Source organism: Pristiophorus japonicus, chromosome 16, assembly GCF_044704955.1.
Source record: "Pristiophorus japonicus isolate sPriJap1 chromosome 16, sPriJap1.hap1, whole genome shotgun sequence".
Taxonomy (NCBI): Eukaryota; Metazoa; Chordata; class Chondrichthyes; family Pristiophoridae; genus Pristiophorus; species Pristiophorus japonicus.
In genome coordinates, this window is record NC_091992.1 from 99,468,228 (window position 1) to 99,495,180 (window position 26,953).

General features: G+C 46.2%; 1 protein-coding gene across 3 annotated transcripts in view; it reads right to left on the bottom strand.

Annotated features, from left to right (window-relative positions):
• Positions 1-26,953, bottom strand: part of LOC139226678 (phosphoinositide 3-kinase regulatory subunit 6-like) — a 149,885-nt gene that overhangs the window by 12,029 nt on the left and 110,903 nt on the right. For all 3 annotated transcript variants that reach the window (XM_070857600.1, XM_070857601.1, XM_070857599.1), the window contains 3 exons: positions 24,208-24,278; positions 20,620-20,710; positions 18,674-18,744 (listed from right to left, as the gene is read on the bottom strand). In XM_070857600.1, coding sequence (XP_070713701.1) covers positions 18,674-18,744; positions 20,620-20,710; positions 24,208-24,278 — 233 coding nt within the window. The remainder of the gene's footprint in view (positions 1-18,673; positions 18,745-20,619; positions 20,711-24,207; positions 24,279-26,953) is intronic.

The following is a 26,953-nucleotide window of genomic DNA, read 5'->3' on the forward strand; positions in this document are numbered from 1 at the left end:
CCCAAACCCGCCTGTTCCGAGTACTGCTCAGCTACCGCATGAAACGTCACTCGCTCACAGGGGTGCCCCCGGCTGAGCTACTCATGAAAAGGACACTTAAGACCAGACTCTCGCTGGTTCACCCCAACCTGCATGATCAGGTAGAGAGCAGGCGGCAGCAACAAAATGTAAACGATGGTCGCGCCACTGTTTCACGGGAAATTGATCTGAATGACCCTGTGTACGTGCTAAACTATGGACATGGTCCCAAGTGGATCGTGGGCACGGTGATAGCTAAAGAAGGGAGTAGGGTGTTTGTAGTCAAACTAGACAATGGACAAATTTGCAGAAAGCACCTGGACCAAACGAGGCTGCGGTTCACAGACTGCCCTGAACAACCCACAGCAGACACCACCTTTTTCAAGCCCACAACACACACCCAAAGGATCAATGACACAACCCCGGACCAGGAAATCGAACCCATCACGCCCAACAGCCTAGCAAGGCCAGGCTCACCCAGCAGCCCTGCAGGGCCAACAACACGCCAGCCCAGCGAGGGCACAGCCAACACACCAGAACAGACATTTGTACCGAGGCGGTCCACCACGGAAAGAAAGGCTCCCGACCGCCTCACCTTGTAAATAGTTTTCACTTTGACTTTGGGGGGGGGGGTGGCGGGGAGTGATGTGTATCTGTAAAACATGCACTCCCATGTTCTGCCACCAGTGAGTGCATCCCCTGAAGTCCCAAGGGATCCCAGCACTGCTTGGGAGCACTGTATATAAGCCGGCCCCTAAGGCCTGTTCCTCACTCTGGAGTGTCTTTATGAAGACTGAGGTCACTGTTACTTTAACCTCCCTGTGTGCAGTCTCAACTGTGTTAGGAACACAATAGTTTCTATTTGTGGAGAAAAGTAAAACTAGTGGCCATCAATATAAAATAGTTACCAAGAAATCAAACAGGGAATTCAGGAGAAATGTCTTTACACAGAGAGTGGTGAGAATATGGAACTTGCTACAACAGGGAGTAGTTGAGGCAAATAGTATTAATGCAGTTAAGGAGAAGCTAGATAGGTTCATGAGGGAGAAAGGAATAGATGGTTATGCTGATAGAGTTAGATAAGGCAGAGGACGGTGACAAACTTTTGGGGGACGGAGGAGGATGCTCCATAGTACCTTGCGGTTGACAGTGTCAAAGGCCTTTGTGAGGTCAAAGAAGGCCATGTACAAGGGTTGGTGCTGTTCCCTGCATCTCTCTTGTAGTCGTCACGTGGTGAAGATCATGTCCATTGTACCCCTTAGTGGACGGAATCCATATTGTGACTGGGAGGAGCTCTTCAGCCACAGGGACAAGACTCCCAAAGCAAGTGCTCTACTCGGAACCCCTACACGTCAAGCGAGCCCCAGGTGGGCAGAGGAAATGTTTCAAGGACACCTTCAAAGCCTCCTTGATAAAGTGCAACAACCCCACCGGCACCTGGGAATCCCTGGCCCAAGACCGCCATAAGTGGAGGAAGAGCATCTGGGAGGGCGCTGAGCACCTTGAGTCTCGTCGCCGAGAGCATGCAGAAATCAAGCGCAGTCAGCGGAAGGAGCGTGCGGCAAACCAGACTCCCCACCCACCCTTTCCTTCAACCACTGTCTGTCCCACCTGTGACAGAGACTGTAATTTCCATATTGGTTGTGTCGAGGACACAGAGAGGCTGCAGAGAGATTACGATAGGTTAAGCGAATGGGCTAAGGTTTGGCAGATGGAATACAATGTCGGAAAATGTGAGGTCATCCACCTTGGAAAAAAAAACAGTAAAAGGGAATATTATTTGAATGGGGAGAAATTACAACATGCTGCGGTGCAGAGGACCTGGGGGTCCTTGTGCATGAAACTCTTTTTGGAGTTCATCTGCAAAACAAAAAACATTAAACGGTGCCACCCGACCTGGGTGACACACCAGACATTTACAAGGCCCTTTTTTTTTCCCCCTTTTTTTTTGTTTTTTTCTTTTTTTTTTTTTTTTTTTGGGCACTAAAATCACAATTTTCCCCAGTGCCCCCTATAAAAAGGGAAGGGGGACACTAAAAGCACCGGCAATTAAAACAAATTAAACTTTAAAACGTAAAATCAAATTAAAATTTGGTTGCCGGGCGTGATGATGCACTCCAGTCCCTCCGGTGCCCACCTCTCGCGGAAGGCCGCGAGCATACCGGTGGACACCGCGTGCTCCATCTCCAAGGACACCCTGGACCGGATGTAAGAGCGGAAGAGAGGCAGGCAGTCAGGTTGAACGATCCCCTCGACCGCCCGCTGCCTGGACCGGCTGATGGCACCCTTGGCCGTGCCCAGGAGCAGTCCTACGAGGAGGCCTTCGGACCTACCCGCTCCCCTCCGCACAGGGTGCCCAAAGATCAGGAGAGTGGGACTGAAGTGCAGCCAGAATTTCAGGAGCAGCCCCTTTAAATAATAAAACATTTTTTTATTTATTATGGAACACGGACTCTTCCAGACCGCAGAAATTGCAGGCGGCCTGGGAGTCCGTGAACCGGCTTAAAAATTTGTTGCACGGCACTACTCCGTGCACCACCCTCCAGGCCAAGTCCCCGATGAATAGTGGGAGGACCCCTGCGTAGAGTGCCCTCCATCGGGGACCCCCGCCTCCTCCGGACGGCAAGATGGTACGCCATGGCGTGTCCGGACGGCCGGCGAGGATGGCAAAGTTGAGGGTGTGCAGGAGCAGCCCGTACAGGAAACCCCTCCGCGCGGAACTGAAAGGCACGGAGGGGATTTCCCCGAGGCGGCTCAAGTTGTGAGGCGCCGGCTCCTTGTGCATGAATCCCAAAATGTTAGTTTGCAGGTGCAGCAGGTAATCAGGAAGGCGAATGGAATGTTGGCCTTCGTTGCAAGAGGGATGGAGTATAAAAGCAGGGAGGTCCTGCTGCAACTGTACAGGGTATTGGTGAGGCTGCACCTGGAGTACTAGGTGCAGTTTTGGTCACATTACTTAAGGAAGGATATACTAGCTTTGGAGGGGGTACAGGGACGGTTCACTAGGCTGACTCCGGAGATGAGGGGGTTATCTTATGATGATAGATTGAGTAGACTGGGTCTTTACTCGTTGGAGTTCAGAAGGATGAGGGGTGATATTATAGAAACATTTAAAATAATGAAAAGAATAGACAAGATAGAGGCAGAGAGGTTGTTTCCACTGGTCGGGGAGACTAGAACTAGGGGGCACAGCCTCAAAATACGAGGGAGCCAATTTAAACTGAGTTGAGAAGGAATTTCTTCTCCCAGAGGGTTGTGAATCTGTGGAATTCTCTGCCCAAGGAAGCAGTTGAGGCTAGCTCATTGAATATATTCAAATCACAGATAGATAGATTTTTAACCAATAAGGGAATTAAGGGTTATGGGGAGCGGGCGGGTAAGTGGAGCTGAGTCCACGGCCAGATTAGCCATGATCTTGTTGAATGGCGGAGCAGGCTCGAGGGGCTAGATGATTTACTCCTGTTCCTAATTCTTATGTTCTTATTAATGTTGGGGAGGTCCAGAACCAGGGGTCACAGTCTAGGGATAAGGGGTAAGCCATTTAGGACCGAGATTAGGAGAGACTTCTTCACCTAGAGAGTGGTGAACCTGTGAAATTCTCTGCCACAGAAAGTTGTTGAGGCCAATTCACTAAATATATTCAAAAAGGAGTTAGATGTAGTCCTTACTACTAGGGGATCAAGGGGTATGGCGAGAAAGCAGGAATGAGGTACTGAAATTGCATGTTCAGCCATGAACTCATTGAATGGCAGTGCAGGCTCGAAGGGCCGAATGGCCTACTCCTGCACCTATTTTCTATGTTTCTATGTCTGTGGTAAGCAGGCCTGAGCGTGTCATTTGGCTGCTATGGTCATCCCTCTTTCTCCCTTGTGTCGGTAACCTACAGTGACATATCAGCAATCTGTCTAGTTGGGAATCAGAAAATATGTTTAAAAAAATATATCTTCATGGGTATTTGTCTGATTTGGGAGCCACTCTAAATTTGTCCTATGGGGCCCAAGTTTCCACATGATTCACGCCTGATTTTTAGAAGCAACTGGTGGAGAACGGATTATTTTAGAAATCGCAATTCTCCACATTTTTTTTTCTGCAGTTCTAGTCAGGTAGAACAGTTCTAGTTTAGAACAGAATTTTTTCTTCAAAAGGGGGCGTGTCCGGCCACTGACGCCTGACTTGAAAGTTTCCACAGTGAAAATGTACTCCAAACTAAAGTAGAATGGAGCCAGTGAAGATTTTTGTAGAACTGAAAAAACCTGTTCTACACATTAAAAAATCAGGCGCAGGTTACAAATTAGGCGTCCAGAACGAGGTGGGGGGGGGAGGGGAGGGGAAGGGAACTCATTAAATTCGACAATAAATCCTTATTTATACTTCTACAAATATTATACAAATAAATCCAACCTGAATAAACATTTATAAGCCACGAAAAGATTAAATAAACCATCTTCCTACCTGTGTGAAAGTGCTTCAGCCAGGGAGAATTCTGCAGCCGTTCGTGCCGCTGAGCGGGAGGGGGGGAGGGAGAGAGAGAGAGAGAGAGTGGGGGGGGGGGGGGGGAAAGAGAGAGAGGGGGGAGAGAGAGAGGTGGGAGAGAGAGAGGGGGGAGAGAGAGAGAGAGAGAGGGGGGGGAGGGAGAGAGAGAGAGGGGAGGGAGAGAGAGAGAGAGAGAGAGAGAGGGGAGGGAGGGGGAGAGAGAGGGAGAGAGAGAGGGGGGGCGTCGGGTCGGGGAACAGGGGGTCAGGTCAGTGGGGGGGGAGGGAGCGGGTCTTGGGTCGGTGCGGGGTGGGGGGGGGGTAGCGGGTCTCGGGGGGAGCGGGTCTCGGGGGGGGGGGAGCGGGTCTCGGGGCGGGGGGGGGGGAGCGGGTCTCGGGTCTCGGGGGGAGCGGGTCTCAGGGCGGGGGGGGGGGGGAGCGGGTGTCGGGTCGGAGCGGGTGTCTGGTCGGCGGGGGGGGGGAGTGAGTGTCGGGTCTGGTCAGGCGGGGAGCAGGAGCTGGCCGTGAGAGGAGCCCCAGTGTGGCCATTGGGCCAGGGCTAGGGGCTGCGTGCTTCAGCCCCTTCCACACAGTTCGGCGCCTGGAGCTACTGCACTTGCGTGCCGACTGTAGCGCGCATGTGCAGAGGTCCCGGCACTGTTTTCAGCGCCGGGACCTGGCTCCGCCCCCCCCACAGCTCGTGCTGACTGCGCCAAGGGCCAGAGGACCTGTAAGTAGGTGCAGACTACCGAGGATTTTTTTAGGCGCCGTTTTAGGCGCGAAAAACGGGCGCCCAGCTCGGAGAGCCGCCCATTTTTTTTCTTGTGGAAACTTGGGCCCATGATCTTTCACTTGCGATGTCATTTCATCAAAAAAATGAAGGAGCTTCATCAGGCAGGGTCTACACTATCTAAAAAGCCATGTTGCTTTGCATAAATTCACTTAGTCTCCTAAAGATACTCTTCAAGTTTACCCTTGATGATTGCTTACATTATTTCACCAGGTATTGATGGGCGAGTAGTTTGTTGACTGTAGGTATTATGTCAACTTGTTTCCAATCTAGCGGTACCTGTCTGACATTAATATGACTTTTTCACAATGATCGTTAACACTTAACACACGTCATTCTGAATCTCTCAATGCCCTGCGAGAGGTATCACTCATTCCTCAGGAATTTGTTCATCTCGAGTCCTATTTAGAATCTCTGTTTCATTGATAGTGAAGTCCCCAAGTCTCCATGGATAACTTTTTTGTCCCAGGAGAGCATGTACCTCAATGAAGTATTAATTTAGTATAACTATTCTCCACTAATCTTTAGTTTAATATTTTCACCCCCTCTGTAACTGTTCCCCTTTGCTCAATTTAAATATGAAACTATCAAACTAAGGCAAAATGACAAAAAATGATAAGGATCGATCTTCAGAAATTTGTCAAGTTTCTAAAAGTCAAATGGGTAGGTTTTAACTTTTGGGCGGCTGATCGGTGGGTCCACGTTTTTTTTATGGTGGTTGGAGGAGTACTCCTGCTCCTTTTGGCTCCACACAAAAATTAATGTTGAAAAGGTTTTGGGACTCTTCACAGCTGCAAGCATCTATCTATATAGATAAGAACCACTGCTGTGGGCAGAGCAGTGGCAAATGGAATTTAATTCAGAGAAGTATGAGGTGATGCACTTTGGGAGGGCTAATAAGGAAAGGGTATACATATTAAGCGGTAGGCCACTTAATAGTGTAGATGAACAAAGGGACCTTGGAGTGCTTGTTCACAGATCCCTGATAGTTGCAGGCCAGATGGATAAGGTGGTTAAGAAGGCATACGGAATGCTTGCCTTTATTGGCCGAGCCATAGAAAAAAGAGCAGGGAGGTTACGCTTAAATTGTATAATACTTTGGTTAAACCACAGCTGGAGTACTGCGAGCAGTTCTGGTCGCCATATTATAGGAAGGACGCGATTCTACTAGAGAGGGTGCAGAGGAGATTTATTAGGATGCTGCCTGGAATGGAGAATCTGAGTTATGAGGACAGATTGGATAGGCTGGGTTTGTTCTCATTGGAACAGAAGAGGTTGAGAGGAGACCTCATTGAGGTGTACAAAATGTTGAGGGGCCTAATATAGTGGATAGTAAGGGTCTATTTCCATTGGTGGAGGGGTCGATTATGAGAGGGCATAGTTTTAAGGTGGTTGGTGGAAGGTTTAGAGGGGATTTGAGAGGGGGGGGGGGGGCTTCTTTATGCAGAGGGTTGTGAGGATCTGGAACTCGCTGCATGGAAGAGTGGTGGATGCAGAAACCCTCACCACTTTTAAGAGATGATTGGATGGGCACTTAAATTGCAGTAACCTGCAGGGTTACGGACCAAGAGCTGTAATTGGGATTAGACTGGATAACCTCTAATTGGCTGGCGCAGATATAATGTTAAGTACTGCAAGGAATCGAATACGGCCAGGGTGATCTCCTGGACTAGTTTCGATCGCCTGGATGGGTCTGAGAGGAATTTTCCCAGATTTATTTCTCCCTAAATTCGCCTGGGTCGTTATCTGGTTTTTGCCTCTCTCAGGAGATCCCATGGCTCCGGTTGGGTTGGAGTGTAGAATGTTTCAGTGTAAGGGGTACCGCAGTTGTGTGAAGCGGACTGGTTGGGCTGGATGTTCTTTGCCTTTCCGCCATTGTTCATTGTTCATAGGTTTATATGTAACCTTCATGAATGAATACATGGCTTAAGGAGTGGTGCAGAAGGGAGGGATTCAAATTCCTGGGACATTGGAACCGGTTCTGGGGGAGGTGGAACCATTACAAAGCGGACGATTTGCACCTGGACAGGACCGGAACCAATGTCCTAGGGGGGAGTGTTTGCTAGTGCTGTTGAGAAGGGGTTAACTAATATGGCAGGAGGATGGGAACCTATGCAGGGAGACAGAGGGAAGTAGAATGGGGGCAGAAGCAAAAGATAGAAAGAAGAAAAATAAAAGTGGAGGGCAGAGAAACCCAAGGCAAAAATCAAAAAGCGCCACATTACAGTAAAATTCTAAACGGGCAAAGTGTGTTAAAAAGACAAGCCTGAAGGCTCTGTGCCTCGATGCGAGGAGTATTCGTAATAAGATGGACGAATTAACTGCACAGGCAGCAATTAATGAATATGATATAATTGGCATCACGGAGACATGGCTCCAGGGTGACCAACGCTGGGAACTCAACATCCAGGGGTATTCAACATTCAGGAAGGATAGACAGAAAGGAAAAGGAGGTGGGGTAGCGTTGCTGGTTAAAGAGGAAATTAACGCAATAGTAAGGAAGGACATTAGCTTGGATGATATGGAATCTGTATGGGTGGAGCTGCGGAATACCAAAGGGCAGAAAATGCTAGTGGGAGTTGTGTACAGACCACCAAACAGTAGTAGTGAGGTTGGGGGCAGCATCAAACAAGAAATTAGGGATGCGTGCAATAAAGCTACAGCAGTTATCATGGGCGACTTTAATCTACATATTGATTGGGCTAACCAAACTGGTAGCAATACGGTAGAGGAGGATTTCCTGGAGTGTATTAGGGATGGTTTTCTAGACCAATATGTTGAGGAACCAACTAGAGGACTGGCCATCCTAGATTGGGTGATGTGTGATGAGAAAGGATTAATTAGCAATCTTGTTGTGCGAGACCCCTTGGGGAAGAGTGACCATAATATGGTAGAATTATTTATTAAGATGGAGAGTGACACAGTTAAGTCAGAGACTAGGGTCCTGAACTTAAAGAAAGGTAACTTCGATGGTATGAGACATGAATTGGCTAGAATAGACTGGCGAATGATACTTAAAGGTTTGACGGTGGATCGGCAATGGCAAACACTTAAAGATCACATGGATGAACTTCAACAATTGTACATCATTGTCTGGAGTAAAAATAAAACGGGGAAGGTGGCTCAACCGTGGCTAACAAGGGAAATTAAGGATAGTGTTAAATCCAAGGAAGAAGCATATAAATTGGCCAGAAAAAGCAGAAAACCTGAGGATGGGAGAAATTTAGAATTCAGCAAAGGAGGACAAAGGATTTAATTAGGAGAGGGTAAATAGAGTATGAGAGGAAGCTTGCTGGGAACATAAAAACTGACAGCAAAAGCTTCTATAGTTATGTGAAGAGAAAAAGATTAGTGAAGACAAACGTAGGTCTTTTGCAGTCAGATTCAGGTGAATTTATAATGGGGAACAAAGAAATGGCAGACCCGTTGAACAAATACTTTGGTTCTGTCTTCATGAAGGAAGACACAAATAACCTTCCGGAAATACTCGGGGACCAAGGGTCTAGTGAGAAGGAGGAACTGAAGGAAATCCTTATTAGGCGGGAAATTGTGTGAGGGAAATTGATGGGATTGAAGGCCAATAAATCTCCGGTGCCTGATAGTCTGCATCCCAGAGTACTTAAGAAAATGGCCCTAGAAATAGTGGATGCATTGGTGATCATTTTCCAACAGTCTATCGACTCTGGATCAGTTCCTATGGACTGGAGGGTAGCTAATATAACACCACTTTTTGAGCAAGGAGGGAGAGAGAAAACGGGGAATTATAGACCGGTTAGCCTGACATCAGTAATGGGGAAAATGTTGGAATCAATTATTAAAGATGAAATAACAGCGCATTTGGAAAGCTGTGACAGGATCGGTCCAAGTCAACATGGATTTATGAAAGGGAAATCATGCTTGACAAATCTTCTGGAATTTTTTGAGGATGTAACTAGTAGAGTGGACAAGGGAGAACCAGTGGATGTGGTGTATTTGGACTTTCAAAAGGTTTTTGACAAGGTCCCACACAAGAGATTGTTGTGCAAAATTAAAGCACATGGAATTGGGGGTAATGTACTGATGTGGATAGAGAACTGGTTGCCAGGCAGTGACTAGTGGGATGCCGCAGGGCTCAGTGCTGGGACCCCAGCTATTTACAATATACATCAATGATTTAGATGAAGGAATTGAGTGTAATATCTCCAAGTTTGCAGATAACACTAATCTGGGTGGTGGTGTGAACTGTGAGGAGGACGCTAAGAAGCTGCAGGGTGACTTGGACAGGTTAGGTGAGTGGGCAAATGCATGGCTGATGCAGTATAGTGTGAATAAATGTGAGGTTATCCACTTTGGTGGCAAAAACACGAAGGCAGAATATTATCTGAATGGCGGCAGATTAGGAAAAGGGGAGGTGCCACGTGACCTGGGTGTCATGGTACATCAGTCATTGAAAGTTGGCATGCAGGTACAGCAGGCGGTGAAGAAGGCAAATGGTATGTTTGCCTTCATAGCGAGAGGATTTGAGTATAGGAGCAGGGAGGTCTTACTACAGTTGTACAGGGCCTTGGCGAGGCCCCATCTGGAATATTGTGTTCAGTTTTAGTCTCCTAATCTGAGGAAGGACGTTCTTGCTATTGAGGGAGTGCAGCGAAGGTTCACCAGACTGATTCCCGGGATGGCAGGACTGACATACGAGAAGAGACTGGATCGACTGGGCCTGTATTCACTGGAGTTTAGAAGGATGGGAGGGGATCTCATAGAAACATATAACATTCTGACGGGACTGGACAGGTTAGATGCAGGAAGAATGTTCCCGATGTTGGGGAAGTCCAGAACCAAGGGACACAGTCTAAGGATAAGGGGTAAGCCATTTAGGACTGAGATGAGGAGAAACTTTTTCACTCAGAAAGTTGTTAACCTGTGGAATTCCCTTCTGCAGAGAGTTGTTGATGCCAGTTCGTTGGATATATTCAAGAGGGAGTTAGATATGGCCCTTACGGCTAAAGGGATCAAGGGGTATGGAGAGAAAGCAGGAAAGAGGTACTGAGGTGAATGATCAGCCATGATCTTATTGAATGGTGGTGCAGGCTCGAAGGGCCGAATGGCCGACTCCTGCACTTATTTTCTATGTTTCAGGGCTGCTGACCGAGGGCCATGCGGCTCTTTGTCAGCCGGCGTAGACACGATGGGCCGAAATGGCTTCCTTCTGCGCTGTAAATTTCTATGTTATGTCGCTCTGCACCAGGTTACACAGATGGAGTACTTTGTTACTTCAAATTGCAATTAGGGTCCTAACTAAGTCATACATCAAAATTTGCGTAATCAAGAGGCCTATAGCCTGAAATAGGTGGATGCTCTGACTACCCAAGGGAAGGCCCCTTTCAAAATAATAGTGACCAGAGCGTCGGGTGGTAACAGGGCAGTAAGTCTACAAACCCCACTATGAGGGCATTACCGCCTCGTTAACACTGATATCGGCCATTGAAAATCAGCCTGAAAAAGTTTCTATGAGCTTGGCCATAAATAGAGAAACAAAATCATTTAATTTAAATACTACCTTATCACATTGATAAAATATGTGGAAAAACTTTTCACATAATGGCTGACTTTTTGCAGTGCATTGACTAGTTATGCAGGCAAATTCTGCAGGTATTTTTTTGCTAGCAATGTCCCACAAACACCAATGAGATGAACGACCAGTTAATCCCATTAATTTGATGGTATTGTCTCCACCTCTGCCTCAGCTTATCTGCTGCTGCAACTCTCATCCAGCTCTTAAACCATTCCAATGCTCTCCTGGCCAGCCTCCCACCTTGCACCCTCTGTAAACTTGAGCTCATCCAAAGCTTTGCTGCCCTTATCCTAAATCGCATTTCGTCCTGTTCATTCATCAGCCCTGTGCTCGCTGACTTACACTGGCTCCTGGTCCCGCAACACCTCGATTTTAAAATTTGCATCCTTGTTTTCAAATCTCTCCTTGGCCTCGCCCTTCCCTATCTCTAATGTTCTCCAGTCCTACAATCCTCTGAGATCATGGAGTTCCTCCAGTGCTGGCGTCTTGTGCATCCCCGATTTTCACGTTCCATCATTGGTGGCGGTGCCTTTAGCTGCCTAGGCCATAAGCTCTGGAATTCCCTCCCTAATCCTCTCCATATCTCTACTTCTCTTTTTAAGACAATCCTTAAAAGCTATCTCTGTCATGTATTTAACCATCTTGCAATGACATAGTCATGTACCTGTACCATAGAAATGCACACCCTGACCACAGGGGGTGAACTTGTGGGAAACACTCCTCACCTGGGTTTCGAGGTATAAAAGGGGAGGTCCCACCCAGGGTCAGCACTCCTTGGTCCTGGCAATAAAGGTGAAAGTCACACAGAGTGACCGTGTCTGATATATCCATGCCTCGTGTGAGTTTGTAGCAAGGTGCAGGGACACTGCATTTAGCGACGAGAAACGGGAATCACCAAACCACGAGGATGGCCACCGGTGGCACAGAGGAATGTTACGGTGTGGGTGAGGATTGGGACAACTTCGTAGAAAGACTCCAGCAGAGCTTTGTCACAAAGGACTGGCTGGAAGAGACAGCGGCTGACAAGCGGAGGGCGCATCTACTGACCAGCTGCGGACCACAGACGTATGCGCTGATGAAAGACCTGCTCGCACCCCAAAAGCCAGTGGACAAGTCCTTTGAAGAGCTCAGCCAGCTGATCAGTGAGCATCTCAAGCCGGCAAGTAGCGTACACATGGCCCGGCACCGGTTCTACTCTCACCGGCGTTGGGAGGGACAACACGTCTCGGACTTCGTGGCGGAACTGCGGCACTTGGCCAGTCTCTCTAAGTTCTCCGATGCCTGCAGCGGGGAGATGTTAAGGACTTTTTCATCAAGGGCATTAATCATGCCGGCATTTTCAGGAAGCTCATAAAGACTAAGGACTTGACTTTAGAAGGGGCGGCGTTGATAGCTCAGACCTTTATGGCAGGGGAAGAGAAGATCAAGATAATTTACGCGTGCAGCCCTGGTCCAAACATGGCGACGGACCAGGGTGTTAACATGGTGAATGCGGCTCGAGACCCCGCAGGTAGGCAAGGGCATTTCGAAACCGCCCAGGCAGCAACAGGCTCTAGGGTGGGCCTGCAACAAGGACAATGGAAAGGGGATCTGCAATTCACGCCATCTCGAGGAACAATGCGTCCCGCGATGGGACCATTAACACCCACCATTCGAGTGCTTAGAAACAGCCAAATGGGCAGAGAGGAATGCCTGGTAATAGTCCTTTTGTTAACAGCAATCGCAATCGCAATCTCAGCTCATGCTGGAGGTGCGGGGGTAGACACACTGCGAGAAGCTGCAGGTTCCAGCAATATACCTGTAGAATTTGTAATGTCAGTGGACACTTGGCCAGGATGTGCAAAAAGGCAGTAGCGAGGCTAATCTGCGAATCAGAGGAACCAGGCGAGGGGTCTGCAATGCAGGATGAGTGCTGGGGTAAAGCCATAGATGTTGAAGTTCAGCGGGTTCATGTGGCTGACATCCACAGCTCATACACTAAAACACCACCCATGATGATGCAAGTCTTACTGAATGTCATCCCCGGTGCACATGGAGCTGGATACAGGAGCTAGCCAGTCACTCATGAGCGCCCAACAATTTGAGAGACTATGGCCACACAGAGCTAGCAGGCCCAAACTGGAACGCATTGAAATGCAGCTACAGGCGTACACCAAAGAGATCATCCCAGTGCTGGGCAGTGCAAACTTCGTGGTAACACATAATGGATTATAGAACCGGCTGCCACTCTGGATCGTTCTGGGAAATGGCCCCGCACTTTTGGGGAGGAGTTGGCTAGCTGAGATGAATTGGAAATGGAGGGGGTGTGCACGCCATTTCATCCGTGGAGCGAAGTTCATGCTCACAGGTCCTGCAAAAATTTGGGTCACTATTTCAACCTGGTGTTGGAACGTTCAAGGGCACTAAAGTAGTGATACGCATCACTCCGGACGTCAGACCAGTGCACCACAAAGCCAGAGCGGTGCCGTATGTGATGCGTAAAAAAATTGAATGTGAACTGGACAGGCTGCTCAGAGAGGGCATAATTTCGGCCGTTGAATTCAGCGACTGGGCAAGTCCCATCGTTCCCGTCCTCAAAGCAGATGGCTCGGTTAGGATTTGTGGCGACTACAAAGCCACCATCAACCGAGTATCGCTGCAAGACCAATACCCGCTCCCGAGAGTGGAGGACCTATTGCCACGTTGGCAGGTGGCAAGCTGTTCACAAAGTTGGACCTCACTTCGGCCTACATGACTCAGGAACTGGCTGAAGAATCCAAGCTTCTGACCACCATCACGACACACAAGGGATTATTTGTCTACAACTGGTGTCTGTTTGGCATTCGTTCTGCGGCAGCCATCTTTCAGAGAAACATGGAAAACTTGCTCAAATCCATTCCTGGAACGATCGTATTCCAAGACGACATTCTCATAACTGGTCGAGACACCGAAGAACACCTCCACAACCTGGAGGAGGTGCTACGCCAATTAGATTGGGTAGGCTTGCGGCTGAAAAAGGCCAAGTGTCTGTTTTTGGCCCCAGAGGTCGAGTTTTTGGGCAGGAGGGTTTCCGCAGACGGGATCCGGCCCACTGAATCAAAAACGGAGGCAATCCGCCGGGCGCCCAGGCCCGGCAACACGTCGGAGTTGCGATCATTCCTGGGACTTCTGAACTATTTTGGGAACTTTCTGCCGAACTTAAGCACATTGTTGGAGCCGTTACACATACTCCTGCGTAAAGGTTGTGAATGGTTTTGGGGGGATTGTCAAGAACGGGCTTTCAATAAGGCGAGGAACTGCTGTGTTCAAACAAACTGTTGACTTTGAATGATCCTTGTAAAAAACTGGTTTTAACATGCGATGCGTCATCCTACGGGTTGGGTGTGTGTTGCAGCAGGATAACGATGACGGCCAACTCCAACCGGTGGCTTACGCCTCCAGGTCGCTCTCCCAGGCAGAGCGTGGATACGGCATGGTCGAGAAGGAAGCACTCACGTGTGTTTACGGTGTGAATAAGATGCACCAGTACCTTTTTGGTAGATAGTTCGAGCTAGAGATAGACCACAAGCTGTTAACATCCTTGTTGTCCGACAGCAAGGCTGTCAATGCCAATGCGTCAGCTCACATTCAGCACTGGGCCCTCACGCTGGCTGCGTATGACTACACCATATTGCACCGGCCAGGCACCGAAAATTGCACTGATGCGCTCAGCAGGCTCCCACTGGCCACCACCGAGGGGGCATCGGAGCAGAGCGCCGAGATGGTCATGGCCGTTGAGGCTTTTGACACTGCGGGCTCCCCCATCACAGCCCGCCAGATCAAACTCTGGACCAACAGGGACCCCCTCCTATCCATGATAAAGAAATGTTTCCTGACTGGGGATTGGGCGCCCGCACACAGGTCGCGCTCCGAGGAAGTCAGACCGTTTCAGAGACGGATGGATGAGCTCTCCATCCAAGCCGACTACCTGCTATGGGGCAGCCGGGTAGTCATGCCCCAGAAAGGAAGGGAAGCATTCATCAGGGAACTCCACAGCGAGCACCCTGGCATCGTGTTAATGAAGGCCATTGCCCGGTCACATGTATGGTGGCTGGGGATTGACTCAGACCTGGAACACTGGGTTCGCAGGTACACGACGTGTGCCCAGCTGGGCAATGCCCCCAGGGAGGCCCCACTCAGCCCGTGGCCCTGGCCCACCAGACCATGGTCACATATTCACGTAGACTATGCGGGCCCGTTCATGGGGAAAATGTTCCTGATCGTTGTCGATGCGTACTCGAAGTGGATCGAGTGCATCATATTGAACTCTTGCACGACATCCATCACTTGGAGAGTCTGCGTAAGGTTTTCACGACCCATGGCTTGCCGGACATCCTGGTCAGCGACAATGGCCCGTGTTTCACCAGCCATGAATTCCAAGAGTTCATGTCGGGCAATGGTATCAAGCACGTCCGGACAGCGCCGTTCAAGCTGGCTTCCAATGGCCAGGCGGAACGGGCGGTCCAAGTCATAAAACAGGGCATGCTACACATCCAAGGACCGTCCCTTCAGTACTGCCTATCGCGCCTCCTGCTGGCCTACAGGTCCCACCTGCACTCACTCACGGGAGTCCCGCCAGCAGAACTCCTCATGAAACGCACGCTCAAGACGCGGCTGTCCCTCATTCACCCAGCCCTGGCAGACATTTTTGAGGGCAAGCGCCAGTCCCAAACCGAGCTCCATGATCGAAACTCAAGGGGGAGGTGTATAGAAATAGATGACCCGATATTTGTTCTTAACCATGCTTTGGGACCCAAGTGGCTTGAGGGCACCGTAACTGGCAAAGAAGGAAATCGAGTCATGGTGGTCCAACTAAACAATGGGCAGATATGCCACAAACACTTGGACCGAGTAAAGAAAAGGTTCAGCATAGACACGGAGGAACCTGAAGAAGAGCATGAGATAACACACCACTGCCAGCGAACGAGCAACAAAGACAGCTCTCAGCATGCACAGTCCCTGCGACCAGCCGGGACAGGCCGGAATCACCTCAAGTGACAGAGACGCGTGCCGAGGCTCAGCCACCAGAGCCACAACTGCGGCGCTCCACGAGAGAGCGTCGACCACCTGACAGACTTAACCTCTGAAACAAAAAGACTTAAGGGGGGAGGTGAGGTCATGTATTTAACCATCTTGCAATGACATAGTCATGTAACTGTAACTCATGTACACTGTACCTGTACCATAGAAATGCACACCCTAACCACAGGGGGTGAACTTGCGGGAGACACTCCTCACCTGGGTTTCCAGGTATAAAAAGGGAGGTCCCACCCAGGGTCAGCACTCCTTGGTCTGGCAATAAAGGTGAAGGTCACAGTGACAGTGTCTAATATATCCATGCCTCGTGTGAGTTTGTTGCAAGGTGCAGGGACACTACAATCTCTTTGACCAAGCTTTTGGTCACCTATCCTAATATCTCCTCCTGTGGCTCGGTGTCAAATTTTGTTTAATAATGCTCCTGTGAAGCACTTTGGGATGTTTATAGATTAAAGGCACGATAAAAATGCAAATTGTTGTTGAATGTTTGTCAGGATACTATAAGAATTCCAAGCTCTTCTTCGAATAGCACTGAGAGAGCTTTAATCTCCATCTTAATTGGCAAACAGGGCCTTGGTTTAATATCCCATTCAATGAAGGCACTTCCAACAGTGCAGTACTTTCTCCATACTGCAGTAGAATGCCAGGCTTGATTATAGAAATATAGAAAATAGGTGCAGGAGTAGGCTATTCGGCCCTTCGAGCCTGCACCACCATTCAATGAGATCATGGCTGATCATTCACTTCAGTACCCCTTTCCTGCTTTCTCTCCATACCCCTTGATCCCTTTAGCTATAAGGGCCATATCTAACTCCTTGAATATATGTAACGAACTGGCATCAACAACTCTCTGCGGTAGAGAATTCCACAGGTTCACAACTCTGAGTGAAGAAGTTTCTCCTCATCTCGGTCCTAAATGGCTTACCCCTTATCCTTAGACTGTGACCCCTGGTTCTGGACTTCCCCAATATCGGGAACATTCTTCCTGCATCTAACCTGTCCAGTCCCATCAGAATTTTATATGTTTCTATGAGATCCCCTCTCATCCATCTCAACTCCAGTGAATACAGGCCCATTCAATCCAGTCTCTCCTCATATGTCAGACCAGCCATCCCGGGAATCAGTCTGATGAACCTTCGCTGCACTCCCTCAATAGCAAGAACTTACTTCCTCAGATTAAGAGACCAAAACTGAACACAATATTCCAAGTGAGGCCCCACCAAGGCCCTGTACAACTGCCGTAAGACCTCCCTGCTCCTATACTCAAATCCCCGAGCTATGAAGGCCAACATACCATTTGCCTTCTTCACCGCCTGCTGTACCTGCATGCCAACTTTCAATGACTGATGAACCATGACACCCAGGTCTCGTTGCACTTCCCCTTTTCCTAATCTGTCACCATTCAGAGAATATTCTGCCTTCACGTTTTTGCCACCAAAGTGGATAACCTCACATTTATCCACATTATACTGCATCTGCCATGCATTTGCCCACTCACCTAACCTGTCCAAGTCACCCTGCAGCCTCTTAGCATCCTCCTCACAACTCACACTGCTACCCAGCTTAGTGTCATCAGCAAACTTGGAGATATTACACTCAATTCCTTCATCTAAATCATTGATGTATATTGTAAATAGCTGGGATCCCAGCACTGAGCCCTGCGGCACCCCACTAGTCACTGCCTGCCATTCTGAAAAGGACCCGTTTATCCCGACTCTCTGCTTCCTGTCTGCCAACCAGTTCTCTATCCACATCAATACATTACCCCCAATACCAGGTGCTTTAATTTTGCACAACAATCTCTTGTGTGGGACCTTGTCAAAAGCTTTTTGAAATCCAAATACACCACATCCACTGGTTCTCCCTTGTCCACTCTACTAGTTACATCCTGAAAAAATTCTGGAAGATTTGTCAAGCATAAATAACCTTTCATAAATCCATGCTGACTTGGACCGATCCTGTCACTGCTTTCCAAATGCGCTGCTATTTCATCTTTAATAATTGATTCCAACATTTTCCCCACTACCGATGTCAGGCTAACCGGTCTATAATTCCCCGTTTTCTCTCTCCCTCCTTTTTAAAAAAGTGGTGTTACATTAGCTACCCTCCAGTCCATAGGAACTGATACAGAGTCAATAGACTGTTGGAAAATGATCACCAGTGCATCCAATATTTCTTGGACCACTTTATTAATTACTCTGCGATGCAGACTATCAGACCCTGGGGATTTATCGGCCTTCAATCCCATCAATTTCCCTAACACTATTTCCTGACTAATAAGGATTTCCTTCCATTCTTCCTTCTCGCTTGATCCTCTGTCCCTTAGTATTTCCGGAAGGTTATTCGTGTCTTCCTTCGTAAAGACAGAACCAAAGTATTTGTTCAATTGGTCTGCCATTTCTCTGTTCTCCATTATAAATTCACCTGATTCTGACTGCAAGGGACCTACGTTTGTCTTCACTAATCTCTTTCTCTTCATATATCTATAGAAGCTTTTGCAATCAGTTTTTATGTTCCCAGCAAACTTCCTCTCATACTCTATTTTCTCCCTCCTAATTAAACCCTTTGTCCTCCTCTGCTGGATTCTAAATTTCTCCCAGTTCTCAGGTTTGCTGCTTTTTCTGGTCAATTTATATGTCTCTTCCTTGGATTTAACACTATCCCTAATTTCCCTTGTTAGCCACGGTTGAGCCACCTTATTTGAGGCTCAAACTGACTCTTATTAAGGGGTCCCCATTGTGCCAGGGCTTTTTATGTATCTACTGTTGCACAACAGGTTTCACTTACCAAAAATGTTTTTCCAGATAAGTTTGTTTTATTCGTTACCTCGAAGATGTTTACATCCAGGCAAACCAGATCTGCAAAACACAAGTGCACAGAGACCACTAAATTAATGGCTACACAATATTTTATGGCTGCACATCACTAAAACTCAGTTATAATACTATGTCATACAATCTTCCAGTTATCCTACAATCCTACAACAATTTTCTATTAACTTCCATTTTATGTCACAACACAACCTGTCAAGTTTGTATTTGTTCAAAGGACAAAGGACATCATACCACTAAACTAATATAAAATAAGTTAGCCCCAACTAAGCCTAACCATTAAGTTTGGCAACATTGATATTTGCCAGTCATGACCTCAATTCGATGATTAGCTCAGTTATTCATTAATCCTGTAATTCGATGATTAGCTCAGTTATTCATTAATCCTGTGTCACCCACATTGTAACATAATATTTAACTTACTTTATGACAAACTGATTCATTCTTATTTCTATGATGTTCCATGCTTGTTTCTTAACTCCCACTGCCTCATAAACTAAGTTAGTGCCATATAACACAATATCATAAATATCTGCCAACTTGGGTTTGATAATTAGTTCTGATGTATTTTGCACCATCAATTTTATTTTTAGCCTTTGCATTTATAGGGAAGAGACTTGTACAGCAGTGTGACTTACACAAGGAAACCTTTCTGTAACCAGAGTTTCCTTTTTAATTATTTAATGGCCTTCTTCTATTCTCTCAATTCTCCTGGTGTCCGTACATTACAGAAAGGTCTTGTTCCTGAGAATGTCATAAGTAACTTATATCTGTCATCAAACAGACCTTGGAACGTAATTGTAAAATGATACAACCATTGAGTCTTTTGCACTTCAAAATGCATCACAGGTGGGATACTCTACATATATTTACACCAATTTGTTCACAACAGTGTGGTATATGCACCTCTCGGGTCAGAATACATTATTGCAACACGTCAGTCATAACTGTCCTTTTAGAACTTTATATCATAATTTAATGAGAGTTAATTGGGACCATCAGTTTAGCTTTCATAACATTGATTTATTTCTACTGAGTGACAGGTTAACTTGTAACATATTGTCGGAATTTCTCTAATCCTATATTCATTATAAATGCTCATTGACAAATATATTCACTGTTTTTATTATCTTAATAAATACTTTATCTCTTTAAAACAATTATATTATGCAGCTTTTTAAAAAAACAGTATTTGGTAATATTTATGCCATTAGGTCTGTTTGTTATCCAAACATTTCCAAACGCAGATTGGTCAGCAGAAGGAGATTGTGCCCGACTGTGCAAGATTAAAAAATGCACAAAAGTAACGCCTTGAAATTAAATCTAAATAAAACAGGTGTCTAACAGTAAACTGAACGTACAGAGATCAGTTTTAAAATAGAGTGCAAAGTTACTGATTGTCAAAACTACCTTCTTGTATGTTTTCCTAGCAATTGGAAGGATTTTGCCATTTGAGATTCAATGGCAAGAATAACTACAAGTTTTAATATTTGGTTTTGTGAATTTTTTGCAGGGAAAAAAATTGTCATTGCTTTTTCTCAACTGTTTTGAATTGCCTTAGTCAGGCGGCAAGAACCAACTTCTCGACCAATGAGTTGGTGACTTTCTTCCAGTCCTTTTTTACACCACATGATGTTTGGTTCAAGAGAAACATTGGCAGAGAACTGGAAGCAGCTCAATTCCAGACTTTTTGCTATTGAACAGTATGTGGCACTTCAGGGAAGGAGATGGAATGGGAGTAAATCATTTTAAGGTGGGTTAAATTTAATATGAAACATCTGCAGTAGCCACAAAAACAAGAGGCAGCAGGGCTTTAAATATCTGTACATATAACCAACACCAAAATCACTAGACTGATCTGCAAACCAAGTTATCGCTGCTGCTAAAGGATTCTTAACATACCTTCAACCCCACTGGAAGGAATTGCTTTCATCGCTAAACCAATGCAACGACTTGAAAACTGTTTTGTACTTTCCCTGTTGCTCAATGCGATCTAAAGTGGCAATAAATAGAAAATATCAGTTGCAATGTCTATTGTGAATTTGGATGCATTCAATAAACAATAAAGACAGGGTTGGAAATCAAGCTGTGCGATACCAGTAATGAACCAATTATTGCATTTGTAGAAAATGTATTTTCCTCTGCTTCACCAAAAAGTAATTAGGGTAGATTTTCAACTTACCAGCCATATATAAAAATTGGCTGGCTGTTAAAGAAATAGCCCAATTTTAAATGAAAAGCGTGGAGTTTCAATAATGAGTGGCTGATCCGCAAGTTGAAAATATACCTCATTAATTTATTTACTAATACAGAACAATGCAATTTCAACTTGTTAGTGTAAATCAGTTGAGCATTCAGGTAGCTGAAGGAATGAAAGTTGTGGAATTCTGAATTTCTACGACAAATATTTGAACAGTTATACATAGCTACACAATTCTTTGAAACAAATCTCTTAAAGACTGACTGGAGTAGTTTCACAGGTTTGAAAAAGCATTGTTGTTTGATGGAGGAGTTTGTAGGTAAAAGGAAATTTCAGCAATGAACTTTCATTCTTATGGATGATAAAGGACAAAGTGGCAGAAATGGGGTTGTGCTTGAATTTGGATGCAAACTCAGCGGTGGCTTTGGGACATCCTAAGGTCATGAAAGGTGGTATTTAAATGCAAGTTTTTGTTTCTTGCTTCATCAGGATGTGATTAGCAGGCTGCAGTTGCCAGTTACGGCCTGGGAGGCAGAGGTCATGAAGGGGATAAAGGTGAGCCAATGAGGAGACCGGCACTGGGCCCATGGAGAGTCCGGGAAGGGGGAGAGGAGTCTAGGAGGGGGGATGAGCAGTGCCCATTAGAGGCTCACAGTTTCAGGTGGGTCATTTAAAAAAAAAAAATTACCTTTATGTGGCAACCGCCAGCAGTCCATTTAAGGGCGCATGCTTGGTCAGATGTGATCAAACTACCGTTAGGCCCTAGATTTGCATAGGAAATGGGCCAAACCATAGTTTCAGGTATGCGACCTGGATGAGTCCAGGGCAGCCTAACCAATTTGGCATGCAAAGCTCTCCAGGTGCAGAATGAGTGCGCACAAGCCGCATTCCATATTGGACCCTTCAATGCCCGTTGTTTGTCCGAAAAATGGCATTGTGTGCTCCAATGTCTAGGCGAAGGAGTCTAATGACATGAAGCTACTCTTATGTGTTTCAGTATAACTTCCTGCAAACTGGCTGAAGTGGGAAAACTTGAAAATAAAACCAGTTCTATGAAAAATAATCCCAGTATGTGCAATTATTAATATTAGGAACTGCATAACTTATTAGTAGTGTTTGTTTTCCGCGATAATGTCTGTCTAAGCAATTCTACACAGCTCACATTTAATATGTTGAAATGCCATTTTCTTCTTTATGGCTAATAATAAAACTTTTTTAATGGTATAATTAAAGGATCCTGATATACTTAACCACACGAGAAGTTATTCTGTGCTTCCAGTTGGAAACTAGACTTGCAGAGAGCATGGGTCAGAGATAGAGTTAACACATGGTAGTCCAAATTCTCCAGCTCATGAGCACATCTTGCTGGAAACATGGGATCAGCCCTTTTGAATATAAGTAATTACTAATATAGGTTATGCAGTTCCATCACATCACTAATTGCACATATCAGGATTTTTTGTTGTATTCTGGGGCTCAATTTTCCCCAGTGATTTGCGCTGTTTTTTTTGAGCAGGCTGCTCTTTTTGGTCTAAGTTGAAAAACCACATTTTCCCCAATCATTTTGCACCAGCGTAACTCAGTTATGATTTTTTTTAGGTCAGTTACTCCAGTTCTGCTTAGGCCAGCGTATGTGGCCTCTCAAGAAAAACCTTCTGAAGAGTTAAGGAAATCGACGCAGCCGATGCCCGAACACATTAAAAGAATTGAAAAACACGTAGCAGCAACTTACCTCCAACTCCACCTGAAGGCTGTCCGGTCCCAGGTTCACTCACACACACGGAGAGAGAAAAAAAAAAATCTGGGGACCGAGAATGGGACCGGACCGGGAGAATGGGGACCGAGAATGGGACCGGACCGGCAAGCTCTTCGGGCGGGGTTGAAGGTAAGTTGCTGCTATGTGTTTTTAAATTCTTTTAATGTGTTGGGAGCTGGCTGTATGCTTCACTTTGCAGCCTTAGCTCGCATTGTTTCCCTGGTGACCATGGCAGCCCGATCTTTTTGGCGCAGATCAAGGCTCCACCCCCAAAACTAAAGGTCGGGTTACACCACGCCAAAATGAAGAAATCCAACGGGGAAACTGAGAATTTTTTTTGTTGCATACTTAGACTCCCAAAAATCGGGCGCAATGTAAGGACTGGAAGCATCGAACCCCCAAGGATTGGACATTGTCTAGACATTGCGTTTAATATTTTTCTCACCACAGAAAGAAAGCTGGAAGCTGTGTTGTGGGAGGGGCCCAGGTGCGGCTCCATGTTGGACTTAGAATGATGGGCAGGGAGTCTGGAATGACAATGGACAACATAAGGCATGAGGTGGGCTAATGGAGTCCATTGTTAGGCAAGGTGTCCTCGTCAATCAGTGATTACCTGGATGAGTTACCAGAACAATAGAGAGCCATTAAGCTAAGACTGCCTGGAAGCGAAAACCCATCACTGGACTCAAACACAGGAAGCCTCGAAAACAAGGAACTTTATTGGGTAAAAGCAGAAGACATATCCACAGAAAACCTTGAAACAAAGGCCAAAGGAAGACACACCCACAGGAAGCCTCAACCGCAATGACCCAGGAAGGTCAAAGAGGTTTGGATATAAAAGGTAGCCGTGTGGCCATCTCTCTCTCTCTCTCTCTCGCCTTGCTGCTTCGCCCTTACAAGAATCCAATCCTCTGTATTGTGACGGAGAGAAGAAACCAGAAGAGACACCTTTTCATCGGAAGAAGCAGCGAGTAAGCCAGTGAAATCAGTGAGCATTTCTGCACACACGTCTTTTAAGATCACAGCCACGATGTGAGGGGGTATTGTGCATTCTCCGAACCAAATTCTTAGGGGTTTACAGGGGAGGTATTTTAAATATTGGGGTACTTCACATTAGGGGCCATTAGACAGGCCACACTGTGTATTGTACTACATTTGTTTGTTTTACACACCAGGGTGTGTGTGGTTTTACTGGGTGCGGGTGTGTGTTTAACTTTAATAAAGCATTGCCGGTTGAGACCGAGGTATTTGTCCGTGACTCATTCATCTGTTCAGTACAGTAATCATTCCCAGGTCTAGAACTTGTGTAATGTGGGGGTGCGTCGAAAACACCTAAGGGAAACCACTTACAGTAACTCTTCAAGTATGCCAAAAAAATGCTTTGGGGAAAATTGTGCCCATAGATTTTATTTTGGAGATCATATTATTTCCATCTTAAATAAGTAAAACTTTTCTATTTGATAACGTCAGCCGTTGTTATAAATGGGACTGCAGCTCATGATTGCTTGGTGATACAGGGCACTTTGACACTTACCTTTTTGTACGCAACTGCAATTTGTACCCCCAATCCTTCTGATGTTGCCCTCTTTCGTGACAATGTGAAATCTGTAAGAAGATTGTGAAACTGTACAACTTGTTTTCATCATCATTGTATGAAACTGAATAGCCACTGAAAGGGAAACTATCCTGAAGGTATAACCTAAGGGCCTCCCATCTTCATGAAAAACTTTTCCGCAAACTTAATCTCACATTTGTTTACAATGTAGATTGTGTTGAAATATATCACTTGATAGCAGACACCAGTGATGTATACTTTTTCTTCCTAATTAAAAATACATTTGTCAAACACATTTTTGTGAACATAGCGCTCCTTTAAACATCAGTATTCTGTGCAATAACTGATGCGCAACAAAGAATATGGTTGTATTTTTGATATCAATTTTTTAAATCTATTTCCTTTAGTGTCAGCTGTGTCTCAGTGGGTAGCACACTCACCTCTGAGTCAGAAGGTTGTGGGCTCAAGTCCCTTTCCAGGAACTTGAGCACATAAATCTAGGCTGACACTTCAGTGCAGTGCTGAGGGAGTGCTGCACTGTCGGAGGTGATGTCATTCGGACGAGACGTTAAATCGAGGCCTTGTCTGCCCTCTCAGGTGGACGTAAAAGATCCCATGGCCACTATTTCGAAGAACAGGGAAGTTATCCCTGGTGCTCTGACCAATATATACCCCTCAATCAACATAACAACCACAGATTATCTGGTCATTATCATGTTGCTGTTTATGGGAGTTTGCTGTGTGCAAATTGGCTGCCGTGTTTCCCACATTACAACAGTGTCTACACTCCAAAAGTGCTTCATTGGCTGTAAAGTGTCCGGTGGTCATGAAAGGTGCTATATAAATCCAAACCTTTCTTTAAGTATCAAACCTATTTACAACTCCCTGCCATGATGTTGTATCGTCAACCGGTGGTATACTCTGACTGCCAGGAGATACATCTGGTCTAAAGTGCATTCCAACAGGTGCAGTCGTTTCAATGGCCTGATTAGCCTAGGGCATGCCAGCATGCTACCTAGGTGAGGGTCCATTGAACAGCATTGGCAAATGCTCATCGGAAGGCTGCTTGTTAACCTTCTCATCTGGGGAATGATGCATAGAGTGAGATAATCCCAAAAAAGAGGATTAGGGGTTGTGGAAATGAAAACAGAATCTGACTGACCAATAATAGAATTACGCATCATTAAAACTATATATTTTTAAGTTTATAGCAAAGTGGTGTTGTATTAATCACACGATGAGTAGCATTAGGAGCCCCTCATTTACAATACCCCTTCATTGTAATAATTTCTAATAAGGATCCACTGTATTTTCATACGCTAAATCTAATCAAAGTAACTCAATCTTCTGATTGTTTCGAATTTTGTGGGATTAAAAAGTAGAACATTTTTTAGGCACCTCAGGATCGTTCTGGTAATCGATTTTAGAGAATGTGTTCTGCTAATAATCTCAGGAAATGATCAGTCCTCTGATCAAAAATGATGCCTAAGATATCTGACAATGAGCCACGTGATTGCTGGTAATTGGTCACTTAGCCAGTCAGGCACCATCGCCATTGTTCACTTTCTACCAGTAGATGGCATATGTCAACAAGCAACGTACAACTGTGGAGAATGCAGATACATTGGTTGCAGTGTCACTTCACATTAATGAGTGAATAATGTACAGTTAAAGTGAAAGAAAATAACCATAATTATGAAATATCTTTATTTTAAAATTCAATACCATACAGGTGCAGCGTCGAGAATCCGGAACCCTCGGGACCGAGGCCATTCCAGATTCTGGGCTTTTCCGGACGTTCGATCGTCTTTCTGATGTCAGGAATCCAGAAACACCCGAGCCCAGGTTCGGGTAGTTCTGGATTTCGGACCATCAGAAAGGGGGTCGGGGCCCTGCCGGGGACGTGTTCGGGCCCTGACGAGGACAGAGGGTCCGGGCCCCGCGGAGGACGTGTTCGGGCCCTGCCATGGAGGAGCTGTTCGGGTGGGCCCTGCCCAGTGGAAGAGCTGTTCGGGCGGGCCCCACCATGGAGGAGCCGTTCGGGCGGGCCCCACCATGGAGGAGCTGTTTGGGTGGGCCCTGCCCAGTGAAGGTACTGTTTGGGCAGGTCCCGCCATGGAGGATCTGTTCAGGCAGGACCCGTCACAGAGGAGGTGTTCGGGCGGGCCGGCGGCGAGGCCCCGAAGTAAGGGCAGTGGCGGAGAGGTTAGGGCAGCAGCGGCAAGCGGGGCTGATGGAGGCGAGGCCCGAGGTCGGGCAGCAGCGGGACCCCGAGGTCGGCAGGTTCGGATTCCGGAACATTTTACGGATTACGGACAACCCTGCCACCGGTCGGTCCGGAACATTCCGGATTCCGGAGCTCCGGATTTTCAACGCTGCACCTGTATATGAAAGTAGTTTTTAAATCCGTGATGATGTAACAGATGATGTAAACCTCTCTATTAATTTTATAACTTAGACTCAAACAATTCATTTCTTTCTTTCCTGCATTTAGACAGACTTTCAGCTTGATGCTGTTCAAAAATGAGATAAACTTAAATTATAAAATTAAAATCAAGCAAATACATAACTTGTGAAAGGTAAATCGTACTCAGAATAAAAACAGTTTACAGCTGTTCCCACAGTATATTGATTTAGCTACAATAAACCATTATTCAAAAATCAATAAATGTGGAACTGCAGCATTGAAATACACTATAAACACATTGATAATTGCACAGTTAAT